At 46.0% G+C, this 24048-nt stretch overlaps 1 protein-coding gene across 1 annotated transcript in view; it reads right to left on the bottom strand.

Annotated features, from left to right (window-relative positions):
* The window catches only part of ACSF2 (acyl-CoA synthetase family member 2), a 1184899-nt gene that overhangs the window by 161701 nt on the left and 999150 nt on the right, over window positions 1–24048 (bottom strand). Inside the window, exon 11 of the mRNA XM_069654880.1 lies at window positions 3295–3402. Within this exon, the coding sequence (XP_069510981.1) occupies window positions 3295–3402 (108 nt within the window). The remainder of the gene's footprint in view (window positions 1–3294; window positions 3403–24048) is intronic.

Genomic DNA, 24048 nt, shown 5'->3' with positions numbered 1-24048 from the left:
GCTCTCCACACACTCGTCCGCTCTCCGTAGCCTCGTTCGTTCTCTGCACCATCGTTCGCTCTCCGCACACCCTTGTTCACTCTCCACACCCTTGTTCGCTCTCCACACCCTCGTTCGCTCTCCACACCCTCGTTCGCTCTCCACACCCTCGTTCGCTCTCGACATCCTCGTTCGTTCTCCGCACGCTCGGCCGCTCTCCGCACACTCGGCCGCTCTCCGCACACCCGGCCGCTCACCGCACTAATCCGCTCTCCGCACATTCAGCCGCTCTCCACTCTCAGCCGCTCTCCACTCTCAGCCGCTCTCCACTCTCAGCCGCTCTCCACTCTCAGCCGCTCTCCACTCTCAGCCGCTTTCCACTCTCAGCCGCTTTCCACTCTCAGCCGCTTTCCACTCTCAGCCGCTTTCCACACTCGGCCACTCCCACACTCATTTGCTCTCCACGCTCCTTCGCTCTCTACGCTCTTACGCTCTCCACGCTCATTCGCTCTCCACGCTCCTTCGCTCTCCACGCTCCTTCGCTCTCCACGCTCATTCGCTCTCCACGCTCCTCCCCTCTCTGCACTCAACCTCTCTCTACACTCAACCTCTCTCTACACTCATGTGCTCTCCACATTCATCTGTCTTCCACATTCATTTGCTCTTCATATTCGTCCGCTCTTTACTCTCAGCTAACCTCCACACTCATCTGCGCTCCACACTCGTCCGCCGGCAGCGCTCCTCCTCCACGCTCATCTACACTCATCTATATTCATTCGGTCCCCTATTCAGTTCTCTCATCCTTCGCACTCATCTGCCCTCCTCATTCATCTGTTCTCGACATTCATCCGCTCTCGACACTCACCCGCTCTCGACACTCACCCGCTCTCGACACTCACCCGCTCTCGACACTCACCCGCTCTCGACACTCATCCGCCCTCGACATTCATCCGCTCTCCATACTCATCCGCTCTCCATACGCATCTGCTCTCTACATTCTTCCGCTTTCTGCACTCATCCGCTTTCTACACTCATCCGCTCTCCACACTCATCCGTTCCCCCCACTCAGTCGCTCCCCCACTTAGTCGCTCCCCCCACCGCTCTGCACATTCATCCCCTCTCCCCACTCAGTCGCTCTCCCCACTCAGTCGTTCTCCCCACTCAGTCGCTCCCCCCGCTCAGTCGTTCCCCCATTCAGTCGCTCTCATGCTTCTCTGCTCTCCACGCGCCTCCGCTATCTATGCTCCTTCACTCTGCACGTTCCTCCGCTCTGCACGCTCTTCCGTTCTCCACGTGCCTCCGCTCTCTGCACATAGCCGCTCTCGACACTCGACTGCTCTCTACACTCGACGGCTCTCCACACTCTTCCATCCTCCACATTAATTTGCTCTTCAAATTCATCCGCTCTCCACACTCATCCGCCAATAGTATTCATCCTCCTACACTCATCTACAACTCATCTATACTTATCCACACTCATCCTTACTCATTCGCTCTCCCCACTCATCTGCTCACGTCCTCCACACTCTTCTGCTCTCCACAGTCAGCCGCTCTCCACGCTTATCAGGTCTCCACGCTCATCCGCTCTCCACGCTCATCCGCTCTCCACGCTCATCCGCTCTCCACGCTCCTCCGCTCTCCACGCTCAACCGCTCTCCACGCTCAACCGCTCTGTACATTCATGAGCTCTCCACATTCATCCGTCTTCCACATTCATTTGCTCTTCATCTTCGTCCGCTCTTTACACTCAACCGACCTACACACTCGGCTGCCCCCCACACTCATCCGCCAACAGCATTCATCCTCCACACTCATCTATACTCATCACAGTCATTCGTACTCCCCACTCGTCCAATCACGCCCTCCACACTCTTCTGCTCTCCACGCTCGTCCAGTCTCAACGTTCATCCGCTCTCTTCCGGTCTCAACGTTCATCCGCTCTCTGCACTTTCTACATTCCCAGTGATTTATTCCTATTGTCCACTTCACTGTTTTAGATCTCCATTACTCGTTTTAGTTCTGTTTGTCATTGTAGGTTACAGTCTGGTTAGTTTAGCTGTATTTTATTTATTTATTTATTTTGTGGTTTGCTGGGTCGGTGTTATTGTGATGATTGGTGTTGTTGGTTTGGAACCGGTTGGTTTTAGGGAAAGAGCCAGGTTTTTAGTAGTTTGCGGAATGCCGTTAAGTCCTTAGTTAGGCGGATGTGGGGAGGGAGCGCGTTCCATAGGGTTGGGGCCAAGGCTGAGAATGATGCTCCGCCTAACCTGACTGAGTTTGTCTTGGGAATTACTAGGAGGCCGGCTGAGCTTGATCTAAGGGTGCGAGTGGGGTGATAAGGTATTACATTTTCTTGAAGATATTGCGGTCCAGTTTTATGTAGTGCTCGATGGGTGAGGCATAAGGTTTTGAAGGCCACTCTACGGCTACTGGAAGCCAGTGCAGTGTCTTGAGGGCTGGGGATACGTGGTCTCTTGGACCGAGCGCGAGTAGGACTTTGGCCGCCGCGTTTTGTGCTCTTTGGAGTTTATTCAGTTGGTAGGGATGAATTCCGAGGTATAGGGGGTTTCCGTAGTCCAGTCTTGATATGACGATTGATTGGACCGCGGAAACTCTGTTGGGAAATGAGTGTTGGGAAAAAACATTGTTAATGGGACGTTATGGTTCCAAGTAAAACCGAAAAACCCTTGAAATTCGCAAGCTATTGTAAGCTAAGCAACCATAACTCGTGCCACCATTGTGCACTGCTAAGCCTAACACCCAGGACATCACTGATGACATTACATGTCTGCCTCCCCCTTTTTTCTTTACTGGCATATCTAGGCCACATGTTTTTCTTCAGTAACAGTTAGGAACTAAGAATTGTAAACATACTATATTTGTAGACTTATCCTTCAAGTATGTTCTTACAATAATTCCCTTATGGTGATATTTTTGGTGGGGATAATATTACCTGATACCCCTTTAACAACGTTTTTTCACTGAATTTCATAGGTTTTTAGTAGCACAACTTAACCATAACATCCCTTTAACAATGTTTTTTCACTGAATATATATATATATATATATATATGTATATATATATATATATATAGAGAGAGAGAGCTTTCGGACTCCAGCCTGTTAGGGGTCCAGACTTTATTCTTTATCCTGAGTCTGTTGATTGAATAGGTAGCTTGGAGACTACACTGTGTACATCCCACTTGGCTGGCACCTGGCCCCCATGGTCACGCCAGTCTGTGATCTAGGAACTGCAAACATGAGCCTAGGTGCAGACAGTTCATAAAATGAGTCAACTAATAAAGGGTGCATTACCTCTGTGTGAGGGAAGATAAAGCCAGTAGTCTTTGTTTTCTTGAGATTGTCATCATTCGGAAACCCCATGAAAGTCACAGGACTGGTTTCAGTGGTGCCGTAAGCAACCTGCAACACAAAGAGAAAAGCAATTATGAAGAAAGCATCAAACAAGACAGCGCAGCAGTTGAATCTCTTTCTAAAGCACACCAGAGATGGTGTGTCTAGCTCAAGCTCTGAGGAAAGCATAGAAAGTTCTGCTTCTTTACCCTTTAAGACAGCAAAAGCAACCACAGCTCAGGGGAAAAGCAGAGCTAGATCCTATAGGAGAAGATCATTATTTCACGGCTTTGATACGGCAAACAATCCTACAGTGGGTCCCTTTCATTTCTATGGGAGTGGGGTGGGACCATGCAGTGGGTGGAGGGCACAATGCAGAGGGAAAGCAATAGAGCAAACATGGGGTGTCCACTGTGGGAAGTAAACCGGGTCACTGGAGAGCCCCTGTAAAAGGACGCTGTTGGGAGAGCAGAAGACAGGTATGGCGCTTATTCTGAACAGTAACAGTGGATGTGCACCAGGTGACCTGGAACTGCAGCACCAGGGATGCAAAAAAATGAAAATAGGAGGAACAGTCAGGTCTGACATGTGCAGGAATAACCGAAGAATGGGGGAAGTGGCATTCTGGGAATGACAATGATTGGTGGAAGCGGATGGCATTTATGTTATGTTAGCAGAATTTCTACAATGCACGTTTACCCAGAGGGCATTTTAGTTGTAGGATATAGACAGTAGCTATGAAAAACTCAGGCTAAGAATAGCAGAGTTTTTAAGGAACGCCGAAATTGCAGGTGGTTCTCAATACCCGGATGGGCATCAGGCAGGCCATTCCAAAACTTTCCAGCTGCAGCTGAAAAAGCACAGGTGTGTTCCTGAACATTTTGAAGGTGCACTTCATGATCGGAGCGTCTTTTTAAATTACCTGCAAAACCCAACTTGTGCCCTGCAGCACTGCGAGCCGAGCTCTTGCTGCTTCCCCTGCTTCCTGGAGGAGGCGGGGCCTAGCGCGCACACGTGAGTGGTCACATGATTCCAGCCCAGCATAAATTGCCGGTATATCCGCCCGAGCGGCATGTGTTCCTGAACATTTTGAAGGTGCACTTCATGATCGGAGCGTCTTTTTAAATTACCTGCAAAACCCAACTTGTGCCCTGCAGCACTGCGAGCCGAGCTCTTGCTGCTTCCCCTGCTTCCTGGAGGAGGCGGGGCCTAGCGCGCACACGTGAGTGGTCACGTGATTCCAGCCCAGCATAAATTGCCGGTATATCCGCCCGAGCGGCGTGTGTTCCTGAACATTTTGAAGGTGCACTTCATGATCGGAGCGTCTTTTTAAATTACCTGCAAAACCCAACTTGTGCCCTGCAGCACTGCGAGCCGAGCTCTTGCTGCTTCCCCTGCTTCCTGGAGGAGGCGGGGCCTAGCGCGCACACGTGAGTGGTCACGTGATTCCAGCCCAGCATAAATTGCCGGTATATCCGCCCGAGCGGCGTGTGTTCCTGAACATTTTGAAGGTGCACTTCATGATCGGAGCGTCTTTTTAAATTACCTGCAAAACCCAACTTGTGCCCTGCAGCACTGCGAGCCGAGCTCTTGCTGCTGCCCCTGCTTCCTGGAGGAGGCGGGGCCTAGCGCGCACACGTGAGTGGTCACGTGATTCCAGCCCAGCATAAATTGCCGGTATATCCACCCTTGCGGCGTTAAGCCCTGGAGGAAGTAAGGGCTGGAGTCGCCGTTATGCTGTTCGGCTCTGATTGGTGAGTGGTCTGAATCAAAGCTCTCAGCTGCTGACCACACTTACACTTATTTGACTAGTTCTCAGGGTTTGGGGTGGAGAGTCGGACTCTGGCAGCTCCACAAGCTGTCGGGCGTTCCCTTCCCTGAAAACTGAACAACTGCCTCAGACTATTTGGTTGAATATAGGAAAAAAAAATCTATCCTCTCTAATTGAAATAGTAATTCAAGTGCTCTTCTGGGTGGCGTATTAAATGCGCCGACGCTTTTATTATCTTAGATCAAACAAGCTGGCGGCAGCTCCATCCTCTTCCCCTCCTTTAGCTTCTCAGAAAAGAAAAATAATGGGCAGTACACCGCGTCCACAAGTGACTTCAGCTTCCCGAGTTCCTAAAATTGCGAGATCTAAAGTAACAGTAGCGTCTCGTGATATACAGGAGATGCTTGCCATTATGGGCAAAGACAAAAGGCCCTGTAGCAGTGATTTACCTGATAATTGTGCTATGTCTGATATTCCATCGTCTATAATCCAGCCTAAACCCAAGCGCTCTATTTCAGATATAACTATGCTGAAAGATAGTGAAATTCCGATACAACCGGCTTCCTTGACAGATTCCTATACTGATCTGGGAAAATCATTAAGCGGCAAAGATCCACAGGCCACAAAAGTAGTGAGCACACAGTTACCGCAGAATGATAAATCTATGCCCATTAGCAAGCCTTTAGTTACATCTGGGTCAAATGGTCTATTAACTCCAGCTGCTTCGTGTATTCCTTTTATGTGTGGTACACCTCTTAACCCTACGGTTATAGCATTGGCTGATGAGTTTATAAAGGTTCAAGATGAACTTAACCACTGTCCTAATTCATCCTTTATCGATACTAATGTGGTGCTTGAAGCAAACTACGAATTACCAGAAATCTCCCACATATACTCTGATGATGAGAAACATATGTCTGTATCCTCATATTTAGCGCCTACTCCCAGACGGTCTGACACCATGCCGAAACCCATTCTTTCTCCCTCCATGCCCTTGCCTTCTTTACCCCTTCCATCTACTGCATGTTTGTCTTCTACAGTACTAATTGAAACCACCTTGCACGCTATGAATTTGGCTATATCATCATTGTTTAAACTATGTGAGACCTTGGATGAAAAACTTAAAATCCAAGACAAGCAACTTATTAAATTAATGAGCTGGCAATCACAACTACGTTTACAACAGTTGAAATCATATAATGACATTGCCCCCATCTCTCCTAAAAAATCAAAGTTAACTTCTGCTGTATTATTACAGCAGGAAGCAACTAATGATTCCTCCCATAATCCATTAGGAAAACCAAAACTGTCTATGACAAATACGGCTACATCTGTCCAATTTACCCTCCCTACATTTCCACATATTATTCGAGAACTCCATTCCCCTACTGAGAAGTGTGCTCCTGTATGTCCATTACCTAATACTGTGTTGCTTTCACCATCAGCGAATGAATTACAACCTTCTAAAGAACTATTCACAATTTTCTCGGGTGCTGTCCCGGCCAAACAGACTCATACAAGCCCCTTAAAAAAGAAAACAAAAAATCTACCAAAGCAGCACATTCCCTCCTCGATCGCCAAATCATTTTTGAAAGGGCTAAAACCACCTGCCAAAAATAAAATGACTATAGCTGCTAAAGCAGTACGAGATAAATATGCAAAAATCGCTGCAGAGAAAAGCCCAAAAGAACCTGTAAATGTACAACCTCCAGCTGAACATTCGCCCCTAAATAATATTGTGGCTTTGATTAACAATGAGTCTGCGATAATTGATAATCACCCAACATCAGTCAGTGCTGCAAAAGTGAAAGATCTATTTGATACTGAGTTGTGTTTAAAACGCTCAGAGCTGCGCAAAGAAATAGACCTTTATTTAGAAGCTAAAAGCCTTAAACTTACTCCGGCTGAATCTAATATTAGTGATGGATCTAAAATCAAAGATAGTGCTCTTTCCCAAATTGGAGCCAATAAGCTATCTCAACTTACATTACCCTCTACAATAAAATCAGTACCACAGTCGCTTTCTCTTCCCTCCTTGGCAGATGCGAATAAAATGGATCAATGTAATTTATCTTCCATGCCACCAACCTTAGATCGTATTATAGCTTCAGCCATTCAACAATACATGCTAAAATATCACCAGTCCTCTGATAATAGCACTAAGTACGACGAAGGCGGGCAGAAATTACCTTCATCTATTGCTACTTCGAATCTAAACCAATCTGTATTTGCTGCCTCTACTTCAAAACAAATTCCATTTGTCCCTACTAAACACATAAGTCCTCATGCGACACTCACCTCGAATCCTGAAAGTACTCTAAATAGACAAAAAAACCCGATGTAAAACAAAATCTTCACTCATTAATTATTAGATGTAGACCTTTGCCGTATCACTCATATGATTTGAATCGTGCTAGCCTTTTAGCTATTTTTGGTGATATATACGCATTGGAGGATATTAATTCTGCTGATATTGAACAAGTTGAATTCTTAAATAATAACGACCTGTCCTTAGTGCGAATCTGGCTCCGCTCAAGAGTGGTTCTAAATACTCTTTGGGCCGCTCGCGCTGCCTTGTGGGATCTGGGTTTTGAGCTTGCTATTGACCATCAAAGAAGCTCTGCTATTACAATCCCATATAAAGATGCACAAATAACATTGGCTACCTCCACTAAAGTGAACTCGAGTGGTTCACAATGTAAAGAACAGTGTGAATGTCTGTGTTCTACCTCCCAAGCATAGCGTCTCCCCTAGTAAGCATCTTTCATTGTTAAGCTGGAATACTAGAGGCTTCAAACATCTCTTCTCCGATGCTGTCATTAAACTAAGAGAGTACAATTTTATATTATTACAGGAAACATGGCTAACTAACTGCCCGTCATGGGATGGGTATTATCCCATCCTAAATCCTGCTATTTCTGCTATTAAAGGTCGACCAATGTCTGGTCTGTTAATCATGTTGAAAACATCTCCATCCATGAGTGTTATTTCACATGAATTCTTGACTCCGTATCTCCAGCTAGCACAACTATCTATTGACGATTGTCAATACTCTTTGATTAATACATATTGGAATCCAGTCGCTCTTTCCACTGATTCCTACTTGCGCTCCCTTGAACGCTTATGGGAAAAAATTCATCAATACAAGAAACAAATGCACATAATTTTAGCGGGAGATTTAAATCTCCATTGTCTAAATAGTAGCAAAGTGTTATCTGACGATCGAGTGCGAAGCTGGAATGCGTTTATACAATCGAAAGACATGTTCATGGTAAACGGATCATTTCCTGAGGACTCTCCTCCCCGTCCGACATGGAAAAGGGGTAATTCTGTGGCTATTATTGATTTCATTTATGTTAGCCGCTCCTTGTTCTATCTCCTAAAAGGGTTTCAGGTTCTGCCATCCTTGGCTAGTGATCATAATATGTTACATCTTCACTGGCCACTGAACTGTTCTGATCAAAGCATTGCTCCCCCTATGACTCCTATAACAATGGAAGGAACTATTGAAGTGAATCTTGGTCGAAATCGCCTACGATGGACCAGTACGAAACTATTACATTTCACAGATTCTCTTAAAACATCAAGCGAAACCTCACTAAACCATTGTAATTCTGATATTGATTATACAAAACTAATGTATCAATTTGCCGGTTCTACTAAGATAACAAGATCTTCGGTTGCAGCTCACTCTCATAACCAAAATATGCAGAAAGCGAAAGCTCTATTTCGAAAAAATAAGAAAGCGATTCAATCTCTACCAGTAGATCAGCGCTTAGCTGCTCTTAAAGCAATTAAAACTAAACATAGGAACTGGAGAAGAACTTATCGTTCTTTATTATACCAGAAAGATGGTGAGGCAATGTTAGCTAAAATGTTGACTAAAAACACTGCAGGATGTTGGACATTAATATCAGACACATATAACACCACTCAATGTCAGATGCAGACTAATGACATTGCTTCTACCATATGGATCTCCCATTTTACTGATCTTTATGCTCTTCTCCCTTCTACTAATTGCGTACCTCCTGTAAAACTTGAGGGATCCTTCTCAATAGATTTTACAATGGACGATATTCTTAATCTTATCCACAAAGCAAGTAGATCCCGTGCTCCAGGCCCCGATGGTCTTTCTAATGCCATGCTTAAAGAATTTCCGGACCTATGGGCCCCCATCCTGTTTGAAATCTTCTCTCAAGTCGTAATTACCCAAAAGATCCCTAAATCATGGTGTACTTCATTGATTGTACCCATTTATAAAAAAGGCGATAGACAAAACCCCGCAAACTATAGGCCAATTGCCCTGTTAGATACTCCGGGGAAAATCTTTGCCTCATTAATTCTAAGAGATCTCCAACAATGGATTAATTCATCAAATATGAGAGATAGGTTTCAAACAGGATTTGTAGCTGGTAAGGGAACGGCTATAAATATCGTCTCCTTGACTGCAATCAAGGCACTCTGTTGTCAGCAAAAGCAATCGCTATTCATTGCCTTTGTTGACTTCAAGGAAGCATTCGACTCTATAGATCGCAATTTAATGCTGCGAAAACTGCTACTATTGGGCTGCCCCTATTCTTTGGTTAAGTTAATTTCTATCTTTCACAAAAATACATCAGTTCAGATTCGTCTTACTCGTGACGGGATACTAACCCGCCCCATTTTAACATATCGAGGACTAAAACAGGGATGCATCTTGGCAGCTACATTGTTTAACTTATTCATCCTTGATATGGGTGAAAAGTTTCAGAATGTTAACTCTGATGCTCCTAAATTAGACCAAGAACAGATACCATGGATCCTTTATGCAGACGATCTTGTTCTATTATCAAAAACTCCTGCAGGTTTGCAACGTTTGATTAATGGATTATCAGAGTATACTGTAGAAAATGCTATGACTGTAAACTTAACGAAAACTCAAATTATGATGTGCCAAAATCGTAAAATGACAAAACACTTTCAATACAAGTGGTATATAAAAAAGGAGTCGATTCTTCTAACCTCAACATATAAATACTTGGGCATTATGATCAGTCAGGGTAACAATGATAAGGTGTTTAAAAAAGAACTTGAATTGAAACTGCAAACCCTAATTTCCCAATCTAAGGCCATTTTATATAAATTTGGGAAGTTTACATGCAATCATATAATATCATTCTATTCCATGAAAGTAAAACCCATTATCTCGTATGGCTCTGAAGCTGTATCGATGCTGCCCCGTTTAGTGTGGGATCGATTAGAAGGAAAATATTGGCGCTCAATTTTTAATCTGCCTACCTGTGTCCCCATTGCAATGATTCGTTTTGAATTAGGGCTGCTATCGTTATACAGTACTATTGCATGGAAATTGATAGCCTTGTTGAGAAAATGCATCCTGTCATTACAATGTCTAGATATATCCGGTATCTTGGGTAAATATTTACTATACTCAGATCATCAATACCCAAAATGCTGGCTAAACACAGCTATAAATATCCTTTCAGATGCGGACATCTCCGTAGATATTTTAATTCATAATCCAACGCAGGCTAAAACTAAATTATATCGGCAAGACTGGATACATACCTTGGAAAAATGTTCCCATTCTAAAGACTGGAACACTGCCCAGTTTGGCCATAAAAAATTTAGAGTTGCGGAACCATACATTTTAAAATATCCATCTCCTAAATTTAGAGATGACTATATTCGTTTTCGTCTAAATTTGTGGCATACAAGGGATATTTTATTTAGGCGAAAACTAATTGATGCCAGCGAGAACATCTGCCGTTTTTGTATGGATCCTGCAAATGCAGAAACGCTGAAACATGTTATTGTCTACTGTCCTGCATTATATGTTATACGTTGTAAATACTATTTCCATTGCTTTACAACGCAAACTGTAAATGATATGGAAGAATTATGGCTATTGATTTTTGGTACAAAGAGAATGTCAATTAGATTAGCTACAACAGGCTTTTTCAATTAATTATATCCAAGATGATTGTGAATGCTGTCTTAAGAGAATGGTGATAGAAGGGAAAGAAAGAAAGGAAAAAAAAAATGAGAGAAAAAGGGGAAAAAAAAACCAAAAAAAAAATGCTGCTGCTACTAAAATCTTTTATATATTGGGTGTCAGGTGCAAAATTTAAAAATGTGTTATATATTGATGAATTGAATTGTAATATGTTTTTGATATGCTTTTATCCATTTTGTAATTGTTGAAAGGTTGTTCCATACAGCCAAACAATAAATAAAAAAAAAAAATAAAATAAAAAAAAGCACAGCCTCCTACCCATGCCAAACTAAATTTCAGAATTACCACTAGGCCTGCCAGACCGGAACAGAGAGTCCGGCCCAGAATATAAGGCTGAAATGTGTCTCGCAGATAGCCTGCCCCCTGGTGTTAATATGCGCGGTGGACCAGGCCGAGGGATTAAAAGATAATCCTCTTGGGCACCGTGAACCAGTGGAGAGAGCATACAACAGGGATGATGTGGGACTATACGGAGTGGAAGTGGAAACCCCGGCAGCAAGATTCTGCAAGCACTGGCGTGGATGAAGACCCAGGGGCAGAGCCAGGAATAGAGCATTAGAGTAGTCAATGCGGCTAATAAGTGAGGCAACCAGTTGGTGTCACCAAGGGCAGGCAAGAATGGTAGGATCTTGCAAAGCACATTAAGGAGGTAGTGGCCCGTTTTACACACAGCATTCACCTGGGGAGCCATCGACAGTGAAGAAGAAAGGAAGACACCCAGATTCTTGACCACTGTCACTGTGATGGGCGAAATACCCAGGGCAGATGGCCAGAAAGACGCAACCCAGAGAGCAGGCCTAGAAGCACCCACCACCAGAACCTCTGTCTGTCTTGTTCCTGTTGAGCGTGAGCCAGTTTTTCGTCCAGCCCTTAGATGCGACAGCACCTCAGCCTGGTCAAGATCTAAACGGACCAGTATCTGGGTGTCATCGGCGTAGGAATAGCACCGGAAACCGTGAGATCACATGAGACCAACCAATGGCTGGACAAAGGAGGTAAATGCCGCCATAAAGCATAGCTCCAGAAAAAGGTCCTGCAGTCAGATGACCCCAAAGCAATTCCTACCCTTTACCCTCATGGACCAATGCAACTTTGGGAGGAAAAGAAAAGCTATATTCTCCTCTGTGCATTAATTTACTCCAAAACGTAGGGGAAAAACATAACAATCTTCTTGTGTCATACAACATATATACACAAGCGCATCTCTAGGGCAGTCTGTTTTCTCTTGTTTGTTTGCAGTCTTTTTATTTTATTTTCCCATACAGAATGCTGTGAAAGTACCATTTGAGCATAGGTGTGCAGTGGTTGTTCTCAGATTTCTGTATAACATAACAGATGTTTTTGACAGAGAAAACTTTCACTGTGGGTCAACTTGGCATTTTTAATACGTTTTTTAAAATTACCCAACTCAATTGTAATGGTATTTCAACCCATTTGACAATGAGGTGAAATACAGATCTCAGTAGTGGATGCATTAGACACTGATATGATATGAGACGATATATGATATGATATGGCATGACAGTCTGTACACAAGTGTTTCTAGGCACGACAAGACAAGGAGGGGGAAACAAAGGGAGGACAAAACAATGATCTTACTAGGCCGTGTGTCAGTCAGTTCACGCAAGTGCGGGGAAGCGAGGAGGGGAGAACTGCCATGGCGGGAGGGAAAGGGAGAAGTGCAGGTAACTCAATAAGTGCAGCCAGTGGGTGGCTCAAAAGTGCAGAGAGAAGGGACTGTAGGGTTGCAGGTACAGAGCCTTAAGTGCTGGGGGAACCCAGAGGCAGTGCAAGGGCAACTGGACATGCAGGAGCCTGGGCCTGAGTTCAGAGGCTATCCAGGTGACCAGATGCACAGAGCAGTCGGGTACGTCAGCAGGCGAGAGGAAGAGAACAAGTGGAAGCGAAAAGGAAGGTTTTGAGTTGCTACCAGAACCAGAGGTGGTCCTGCCCAAATCAGAGAGGCAGGGAGACTATTCCAGAGGGAGGTCCCAGCCGAGTAGAGAGATCTACCCCCAACTCTCTGCTTGGAGAAGTTGGAGGTAGATGAGTGGAGAGCACGAGAAGGAAGATGTTTTGGAAGAGAAAGTTGGAGGTAGAGCTGTCCCAGGCCCCAGAAAGCCTTGTGGACAATGCAGAGGGTCTTGAACTTGATCCTTGCAGCCACAGGGAGCCAGTGAAGAGATTTCAGGGCTGGAGAGATATGATGCCTGGGCTTGAGGCCAAGGACAAGTCTTGCAGTCCTGTTCTGGATAAGTTGTAAAGGTCGAAGAGTAGAGGCAGGCAGATTTAGAAAGAGGCTGTTGCAGTAGCCCAGTCTAGAGAGGACCAATGTTCTGGAGACAGTGAGCTTCTGGGGGAAAGTGAGAAAAGGAAGAATATCTCTGAGGAGGTGCAGCTGATAGTTTGACTTCTTAGAGACGTCAGAGATGTGAGAAGGGAAGGAGAGGGTGGAGTCGAAGATGACACCAAGGTTCTTGGCCTCACCGGAAGGAGCAGGAAGAGGGCCCAGAGTAGGCAGCCAGAGAGAGGGAGGAAATGAGGGGGAAGGTGTCCCAATGAGGATGATCTCAGTTTACTGGCATTAAGGCAGAGATCACTGGTGGTACACCATTCCTGAATTGCGGCCAGACAGCAAGGAACAGAAAGTAGCGATGCAGTGGGCAAGAGGTGCCAGGTAGTGGTTGAAAAGCAAAGGAGAGAGGTTAGACCCCTGGGGAACACAACAAGAAGAGAGAGGGACAGAAGAGAGGAAAGACCCCAGGTGGACCTGAGAGGGTCGGTCGGTGAGAAAGGAGGTCAACCAGGCCAGGGCCTGATCAGTGATGCCCCGGTTGTCATGGAGGCAGTTCAGCATGATGGCATGGTTGACACCCAGTGTGTGCCCTGCAGAGTGAGTCTTGCCAGAGGTAAGAATATAGAGAAAGAGAATTGCAGAGGTTGCAAAAGAGTCCCGAAGAGAGGCTGGTAGCATCCATGTGGATGTTCACGTCTCACAGTAGGAGATGTTGAGAGGTAGAGGCAAGGAGGGAGGATCAGGGGCCAGTCCACTCAGAAAGGAAGAGGTGGCCTGTAGATAGTGGCCACAGTGAGAGGCCAGGAGAGATAGAGAGCCTGCAGACCAGGCAAGGAATTCAAAGGAGGAGTAATCCTGCATTGGAATGATAGAAGCATGGATCCACTCGGGAAAATGAAGGCTACACCGTCACCGAAACCTTTGGTTCTGGGTTCAGAGAGGACCTTGTAGCCATTGGGAAGGAAAGTGTCAAAACTTGTGACAGTGCTGGCCATGAAGCTAGTCTTCGTGAGACCGAGTACATCCAAATCAAGCTCTTCCAGGAGACGGCAGATGTCAGAGGAATGTTTGACAGCTGAAAGAGAGTTGTGAGTAGCGAAGTGGAGCATGTTGCCACATTTGAAGGACTTCCGGGAGGGGTAAAGGCCAGAGGTACGCCCTGCGGAAGTATTGAAGGTCCCCGAGGATGGTCAGAGAAGGAAGGAAGAGAAGGCCGGGTAGTCAGAGAGGAAGAAGAGTGTGCCAATGGGGTGGCGGAGGAGGGAGGCAGCAGTGTGGCCAGAGAAGTAGCAGAGGGTGCCGAAGAAGTAGCTGTGGAAGGAGGGGCAGAGGAGCCAGAGAGAGGTAAGAAGGAATAGCAGGAGAGGAAAGGAAATTGATAAGGTGCACAAAGCATCTATCAAAATGGAGCAGATTGGTCTGGTGGCCCTAGACCAAGACAGTGCCATTTAAGTAGACATTAATTATGGTTTTAGAGGAGTGGAAGGGGGCCAGGAGGGCTTCCCACCGGGTGCCACCATTAAAGGTAGAAGAGGAAAAAGGAGAGAGAAAAGAGACCATATGGGGGGTCCATAGGCCTGGAGAGGGAACGACAAAGAGTATGTTGGTAAGGGTCTGTCTGGAAGAAGCACTGGTGTAGGTATCAGTGACAGGGAGCTCTGGGTTGGAGATCAGGATGTCCCTCTAGAGCTTCTTCCTGCCAGACTTAGTGAGAGGGATAGGATAGTCGATAGAAAAGTAGTTAAGAGAAGATAGGTGAGACATAGAGCACCATAGGGGGTGCGTGGAGGAAAGAGGGGGGCAGTTTGCCCAAGCAGGGGAGGGAGAGTGTAGCACAGGGGGGCGGGGGGCAGACTGGAGGTAGGCATAAGGGGAAGCATGAAGGGGAGGGGAGCACAACAAAGAACAAGAACAGACCTACAAATCAGATGAGTACAGAATCAACAGCAAAGCACAGAGCACAACGGGGAACCTAGAAGTAAGAATGCAGATGTAATACAGAACAACAAGCAAAGCACAGGACACAACAGGGAACCTAGAAGTGAACAATGCAGGCAATGCAATGTAATGCCACAAACTGTGGAGAACAACACAGTATTAGAACCGTAGAGAACAACCAAAGTCAATACCATCAACAAGGCATAGAACACAAGAACCTAGGAGAAAGAAACCAGGAGTACAACACAGTGTCAAAAACAGTACAGAAAAGATCGAGGAAGGGAAGGGCTAAGATGTGAGAGAAAGGAAGGAACCACAGGGGAGCAGAAAAGGATGCAGGGACCTACGATGCGAGGGAGTGTGCGTGGCTAAATAAGCAAGGGAGCACGCATGGCCAAGTTGCGAGGGAGTGTACGGACACAAACAGGATGCAGGACCTATGATGCGAGGGAGCACACGCAGCTAGAGAAACAAAGAAGTGCACACGGCCAAGATGCGAGGGAGCGCACACGCACGTGAAAAGGATGCAGGGTCCTACAATGCAAGGGAGCACACGTGGTTAGAGAAGCAAGGGAGTGCACGCAGCCAAGATGCGATGGAGCGCACGCACGCAGAGCACACAGTTTGAAGTTGCGGGGGAGCGCATGCAGCCTAAGTTGCGAGGGTGCACACATGGCTTAAGTTTTAAGGGAGCGCACGTATCAAGGGGCGTATGCAAGAGGGTGAAGGGGCACAAGGTCAGTGGGGTTGGATGGAGTGTAGCAAAGCTAACTCTCCCCGAACCTTCTTACCATGCGGCGCAGACAGGAGGGTGAGCTTGTCTGCGCGCTCATTCTGCACTGCTACCCCATTTCTGCCAAACATCTGCATTGCGCAACACTGTGCCCTTGTTTTGAGAGGGGTTTGCCGCAGAGGGTCTGTACCTCGGTTCTTATAGGCACGGAAGCGTGGGCATAGCGAAGCATGTGCATATTTTCTAGGGCAGCGTCTCCTGCGCATCTGCGTCGCTCAAAACCATGGCCTTCTCCTGCAAGAGCTTTTTCACTGAGCCACAGGCACACATATAACCTAATTTCGGCATTGCAGGTCTATGTGCACTAATCTGAACAATATTGTCAATGAGTAGCAACAATGGCAAATATGTCCAATGGGGATATCACTTGAGCAAATAACCCTCAAGAAATATTTTTGATGTTAGGTCACAAGCACATTTAAAAAGTACAGTAAAATGATTTGGAAAATGATCCACGATTAGTTGGAATGGTCTTCTACTAGGCTCTACAAATGAATGTAGCAGAATTCACCAGTGGGTCCGCATGACATGCCTTTGCCTATCCAGTTGAAGAGGTCATAGTGCATAATCAAAGCGTGGGACTGGAGGTGTTACTGTGTCATCCTCTTGACCTGCTCACCTCAAGTTACACACTTGCAACACATGGCAGGCTCTAAAGCAACCACAAAGTGCAGAAGACCTGCTCCATGTGGCACCCATTGTGAGTGGGCCCCACATACAACTACAACACTCTATGACACTATGCCACTGCCAGCAGCTACTCGGTTTAGTAGGGAAAAGCACATAGAGCCACAGGCCCTTTTCCAGTCGTTTCCCCCTGCCTCCCCACCCCGCTCCCACTTCCTGATTCTTATCCCTCCCGCCTCCCAGCCCGCTCACCACCCCCGTGATTGGCTGAGTGGCCAGCCCTGTGCAGGCCTAGCGATCCGCTTCACCCTCCGCTCGCTTCTTTGCAGCTGAGCGTGGGTAAGTGATTCTCGTGGCTGCAGGCATCCGTGTGCCTTTGTTGTGCTTTTGTCCCGTGTGTCCCCCAGCCACAGGCCCTTTTCCAGTCGTTTCCCCCTGCCTCCCCACCCCGCTCCCACTTCCTGATTCTCATCCCTCCCGCCTCCCAGCCCGCCCACCACCCCCGTGATTGGCTGAGTGGCCAGCCCTGTGCAGGCCGTGCCCTGATTGGCTTGCAGGCCCTGAGTCACCAGCCATTACAGACCCTCCCAGGGCAGCCCTCTGCCCGGCAGCCCCCTGCGACTAAGGACCCTGGGACAAAGGACAGCTCATACAGAGACAGCACCTGGCCGTATCTGCAGGTATCCGCAGGAGAAGCAAGAAGCCATCAATAAGTAAGTGTGGGAAGGGCAGGGCCTGAGGCAATCACCTCACGCCATACTACCCAACCACGCATCTAACAAAGCATTACCACTGTAATCCAATCATAGCTGTAGCATATTTGCACTTGGAATCTCTAATCTATACATGTATGAGTAAATTTAAATGTGCGCCCAATAGCCTCCCTTGAAAGTTACTAGAAGTGTGCCCAATAGCCTATCTGAGAAAGTTGAATTTAGAAGTGTACCCAATAGCATTTAGAAGCTGTGACCATTTGCATTAGAAGTGTACCCAATTGCATTTAGAAGGTGCCCCCAATAGCCTCTCTAAGAAAGAAAGTTGAATTTAGAAGTAAGTGTACCCAATTGCACTTAGAAGCTGTGACCATTTGCATTAGAAGCGTACCCAATTGCTTTTAGAACCTGTGACCAACTGAATTTAGAAGTGTACCCAATTGCATTCTAGAAGCTGCGCCCAACAGCCTCTCTGAGAAAAGTTGAATATAGAAGAGCCCCCAATAGCATTTAGTAGCTGTGACCACTTTGGCAGGATTTTGAGACATTGTTGACTTGGCGCGAGAGTGTCAGGTCGGAGTCCAGGGTGCATCCAAGATTTTTCACTGTGTTGGAGAGTGTCGGTGAGTTGCCCATGGCGGGTGGCCAGGGTAGTGGGTGCGGAAGAAGGTCGGAGTTGCCGCAGACCTTCCCGAGCGTGTCCCTGCTCCCTCCCGCCTCCCAACCCACCCACAGCCCGTGATTGGTTCTGTTGCTTCCGTGTTTGGCGTCTAGCGACCCGCGCTGCAGGCGCTCACTGCCTTTCTAAAAACCTAGGCAGGTGAGTGCTGTGCCCCCCGACCTCCATTTTGGGCCGGAGAATCCTCCTGCAGAGCCCTCCCTTGCCCCTGCGCACGCATCCCTTCCCGAGCGTGTCCCTGCTCCCTCCCGCCTCTCAACCCGCCCACCGCCCGTGATTGGTTCTGTTGCGTCCGTGTTTGGGGTCTAGCGACCCGCGCTGCAGGCGCTCACTGCCTTCCTCCAACCAAGGCTCTCCTCCCCTCCCCTCCCACCTCCCGACCCACCCAGCACTGCTCTCATTGGTCCCCCCAGCCTTATCACTGGTCCCCCCAGGGCAGCCCTTCTGCCTGTGCAGCCCTGCGGCTAAGGGCCCCAAGGCCAAGGGCGGCTCCATTATTGGCGGCTCCAAGATGTGTCTGCAGGTGTCCGCAGGGGACGCCAAGGAAGCCAGCAGCTAACAGACACCACCAAAACCGTGAGTGTGGGATGGGTGGGGAGTAGAGCAATCACTCCACTCCAGAAAGCCCATACCACTCTATCTTACCTCCAAATAACAGACTGCCATAATATTAGCATGTCCGCACCTAGATGGAATTGAGAAATGTTAGCATGTCCACTCTAAGATGGAATTGTGAATGTTAGCATGTCCACTCTTAGATGGAATTGTGAATGTTAGCATGTCCGCACCTAAATGGAATTGTGAAATATCAGCATGTCCACTCTTAGATAGAACTGTGAATCTTAGCATGTCCACTCTTAGATGGAATTATGAATGTTAGCATGTCCGCACCTAGATGGAATTGTGAAATATTAGCATGTCCGCACCTAAATGGAATTGTGAAATGTTAGCATGTCCACTCTTTGATGGAATTGTGAATGTTAGCATGTCTGCACCTAGATGGAATTGAGAATGTTAGCATGTCCGCACCTAGATAGAATTGTGAATTATTAGCATGTCCACTCTTAGATGGAATTGTGAATGTTAGCATGTCCAATCTTAGGTGGAATTGTGAATGTTAGCATGTCCGCACCTAGATGGAATTGTGAAATATTAGCATGTCCACTCTTAGATAGAACTGCGAATGTTAGTATGTCCGCACCTACATGGAATTGTGAAATATCAGCATGTCCACTCTTAGATAGAACTGTGAATGTTAGCATGTCCACTCTTAGATGGAATTATGAATGTTAGCATGTCCACTCTTAGAGGGAATTGTGAAGTTAGCATGTCCGCACCTAGATGGAATTGTGAAAAATTAGCATGTCCGCACCTAGATGGAATTGAGAAATGTTAGCATGTCCACTCTTAGATGGAATTGTGAATGTTAGCATGTCCGCACCTAGATGGAATTGAGAATGTTAGCATGTCCCCACCTAGATAGAATTGTGAAATATTAGCATGTCCACTCTTAGATAGAACTGTGAATGTTAGCATGTCGGAACCTAGATGGAATTGAGAAATGTTAGCATGTCCACTCTTAGATGGAATTGTGAATGTTAGCATGTCCGCACCTAGACGGAATTGTGAAAGTTAGCATGTCCACTCCTAGATGGAATTGTGAATATTGGCCTGCTTCGCATCTAGATGGAATTGTGAATGTTAGCATGTGAAAGTTGCATTTAGAAAGTGTGCCCTATAGCCTCTCCTTGAATTTTAGAAATGTGCCCAATAGTCTCTCTGGTAAATGGAATTTAGAAATGTGCCCAATAGACACTCTGGAAAGTTGCATTTAGAAGTGTGCCCAATAGGCACTCTGGAAAGTTGCACTTAGAAGTGTGCCCAATAAGCTTGCTGTGAATTTAGTAGTGTCACCAATAACCACTCTGTGAAAGTTGCACTTAGAAGGGTGCCCAATACCCCCCCCTGTGAAACTTAGAAGTGTACCCAATAGCCTCTGTAAGAGTTACACTTAGAAGTGTGCCCAATAGCCCCTCTGGTAAATTGAATTTAGAAATATTCTCAATAGCCTCGCTGGAAAACTGATTTTAATAGTGCGCCCAATAGCCTCTCTGTGGAAAATTGAATTTAGATATGGGCCCAATATCCTCTGTGAAAGCTGCATTTAGAAGTATGCCCAATAGCCACGCTGTGAAAGTTGCATTTAGAAGTGCTACCAATAGCATCTGTGAAAGTTGATTATAGAAGAGTATCCAATAGACACTCTGGAAAGTTGCATTTAGAAGTTTGCCCAATAGCCTCTCTGGAAACTTGAATTTAGAAGTGTGCCCAGTAGACGCTCTGTGAAAATTGCATTTAGAAGTGTACCCAATAGCCTCTGTGAGAGTTACATTTAGAAGTGTGCCAAATAGCCTCTCTGATAAATTGAATTTAGAAGTGTAACCAATAGCCTCTGTGTGGAAAATTGTACTTAGAGGTTCGCCCAGTAGCCTCTCTGGGAAAGTTGCATTTAGAGGTTTGTACATTGCAAAGCATATAACCCATCATATCTCACCACCACGCTTACTCTCTCCTTTACATCACCACTCAACTAGAACACAGAGATACTATGACACCATTCGGTATAACTGTTCTCATACGAACATCCGCCGCTTACTCCACATCATTCTATGTAAACACTGCTGGTCTCACACCCCCAGCCAGGTGTTTTCCTCAGGCCTAACGCAGCCACATCCGTTCCGGATAAATCCTGCCAGAACGAACACATTCTCCTGATCTCTCAACCACCACACCTACCGATAAGAAGCAGCTATTACACGAGTACCGCACGAGCTGCACACATCTGGTGCTCGCACGCACCTTTTGACTCTCCCTACTCCCTCTACTGATCTGAACTTCGGTTCCCAAGGGCGTTCAACCTACCAGCGCCTTCAGACCATACCAATGGTATATAAGGCGCTATATAAGTGCAAAATGACAGAACATAACATAACAGAAGAACAAATAAACTGAACAACTCAGTTTTGGCAAAATGTTAAGGTTTTTTAGAACATCAAATTGTAGTGCAAATGCTTTAGAGAGTGTTGTAGGAAGTAGAATAGTAGAAAAGCGAAAATAGTTTGCAACTCAAACAATAAATGTATATTCCTAACCAGTACAAACATAACACATTACAGATCATCTAGTTTAATAAAAACTGCCAAAATGATTCAGCCTGGCTTTGCAGATCTAGAGGTTAAGCCTGTTTTATTCTGTGGGTGCTTTACAAAAAAAAACTATACATTTACAAAGTCAGAACTACTGTCTTTACTAATGCTTGTTTTAAAAAATCTTAACACCTTTACACAACAAAGAATTCAAGGATTTCCTTCAGGAAAGCATTTGTGAATTGATCACCCAGAAAGGTACTGTAAGGAAAGGCATGGTATCATTAATGAAGAAAGACTCAAATGAGGCACAGTTCAAGGGTGTTTATTGAACTTCAATGGGTTGGTTCAACGCCTATCTAACCCTAATTCTAAGGATGGGAGCAAGCTACGACCCATCAAAGAAAAATAACGCAGTCCTAGTAAAGTCTCTGTCAAAATAAAAGGGGCTGATACTAAAAAACGATTGCCAATCCTTCCCTCTAATGAATGATGATGTGGGAAAATGATGTATGCAAAAGGAAAGTGCTCAAGAAACAATATGCCAGGCTAACTGAGTAGTTAGCTTCCCTTCCCCACGTTTGCTGCACGGGGCAAGGTGGCACACTTGAGCTTCGCACACACTCTGGCTTCTCTAGCACAAGGATGCAGTTCAGAACTCAGATATCCGGGCCTTTTGTACCAACGTCCCTTTTCCAATAAAAGTATCTGATTCACTGAATGTCTGATGTAACAAACAAATGCCAAAGTTCCTTTCTCGTCAGGTTTTTCACATTCACAAAGTCTTCGGGGTTGGACCCCTTTTCCCATCAGTTCACAATGGGTCTCCCTCAGTCATGCTCAGTCCCCTTTGTACCAGTTCACTGGGGGAGGGTTTCTTCCCCAAGCTGTCACATTACAACAACCGTTGAGGAGGTTCGAATGTGCAAGGTTTTAGGTCAACCTCAGCACGACCACCTCTAACATAACTGTTAAATATAGGCTTCCCTCTGCCCGGGTTCGAGCCTTTCATCCACAGTTCGGTTGTGCCTCTCTGGCACAATAGGGTTTTGATTTTTGTATGGTACTTCTTTTCCAAACTTCAATCTCAACTCCCCCTCATCGAGATACATACTTCATTTTTCATAGTTCACAACTCACAGAGACCTTCGAAAAGGCATTATACTTTTAGCCCAACCACTCTGTTACTTTTGACCTTTTCACAACCTCACTTTTTGCTTTTCATTTATACTTTCTCTCCATATTCTTTTAACAGTTCATACTTCTTGGTTGTGATTTCACTCTTTGTTTCTTTCAATAATTAAAGTGGTTTCATTTTCAGCCCTACAACCCAGCATTCTTCATTCACCATAAGCTTTTTACACTTGACTTTTATGTAATCACTTTCAATTAGGTTTCTTTGTTCATACTCACACTGAAAGCATCCCAGTGTTTCTGGTTTGATGTTATGAGAAGTGGGTTATGCTTTATAAATTCGACTCACAGTATTAGCAGCAAGGTTCTATTATGTGAACTACGTTGCTTAGTTGGTGTGATTTATTAGTGCACAAGATGCTACCCGAGATACAGTGATGCTTGTAATATTCTGTTATGTGCTGTGATCTTTAAATACATTTTTATTTTTAAAAGTAGAGAAACAGGGACGCAGTCACCAACCTGTTCAGAACACTGGCCGTTAAGGATGGTTTAATCCTGTGTTCTCTGCAATCTGATTGGCGCAGCCCATACAACCTTGTCCTAAGCATTTGAGTGTGCACTTAGCATATGATCCCAGATTCTGCACATGTGATGTGTGACGATTCCAGGGAATTTGCCCCTTCTTCCCAAGGGGTTTTCCCCTGCTCAGTGTAACACCACCTGGTCAACAGGGCAAGCGGAAACCCACTTGAGGTGATTCCGCCTAAGGGGGCGAGGAATCCCCAAGTAGGGGCTTTACTACACCCCCCTTTAAGTCCCAAGTGTTTGTTGGCTATATGGGGATTGAACAGTACAATAATGTACATGGCCCTTTAAAGGTGGATCATTTGGTTCCTGACCCGACTTTGTTAACATCCATGCCTAAAGAGGGGAACCAAAGGGGTCTTTAGTCTCCTTCCCATGAAGGACTCCGGACCGTGTGGAGGGCAGAGGAAGCAAGAAGCCTATGGAACGCTGATGAGTTCAGGAAGGTGGAGAGCTTGAGGAACAGGAGACTGACCCATCACAGAAGCATAACATCTGCGCCCATGAAGCCCGAAGCCAAAGTCTTTTCCGTCACAGACAGGAAGAACTGAAGCAGGAGACTAGACCACGAAGAAGTTGGAGTCACGGTTCTACACCAATAGGAGAAGTCGTCTGCCCCAACGAGCACCGCCACCGAGAACCAGGTACGCAGCTGACAGAGTGGAGTGGGGAGGGAGGTGAGGCACTGAGAAGCAATATCAAGCCTAGATTGCCTGAGAAGCCAAATAGCCCATGCCAGGCTGAGCCACGATTTACCTGACAAGGAGGTTAAAGCAGTACCTAGCCTATAGAGTCTAAGGACCAAATAGCTCATGCTGGACTGATCAACGAGATACTCCAGAAGGGGATGAAAGCAATACTAAGCCTAGATGGTCTCAGAAGCCAAAAAGCTCACCAACGGGCAGACCAGGAGGGGTGAAAGCATAGAGAATTCACAAAGGGAAGGGAAGCATCCTAGCCCACATGGGCTGAGAATCGGCGCATTCAACAAAAGGGGTGAAAGAAATGACATCT

This window comes from Ambystoma mexicanum, chromosome 3q, assembly GCF_040938575.1.
Source record: "Ambystoma mexicanum isolate Mex_15411 chromosome 3q, UKY_AmexF1_1, whole genome shotgun sequence".
NCBI classification, from domain to species: domain Eukaryota; kingdom Metazoa; phylum Chordata; class Amphibia; order Caudata; family Ambystomatidae; genus Ambystoma; species Ambystoma mexicanum.
Note: the sequence above shows the minus strand (reverse complement) of the source record. Positions and strands in the feature narration are given on the sequence as shown.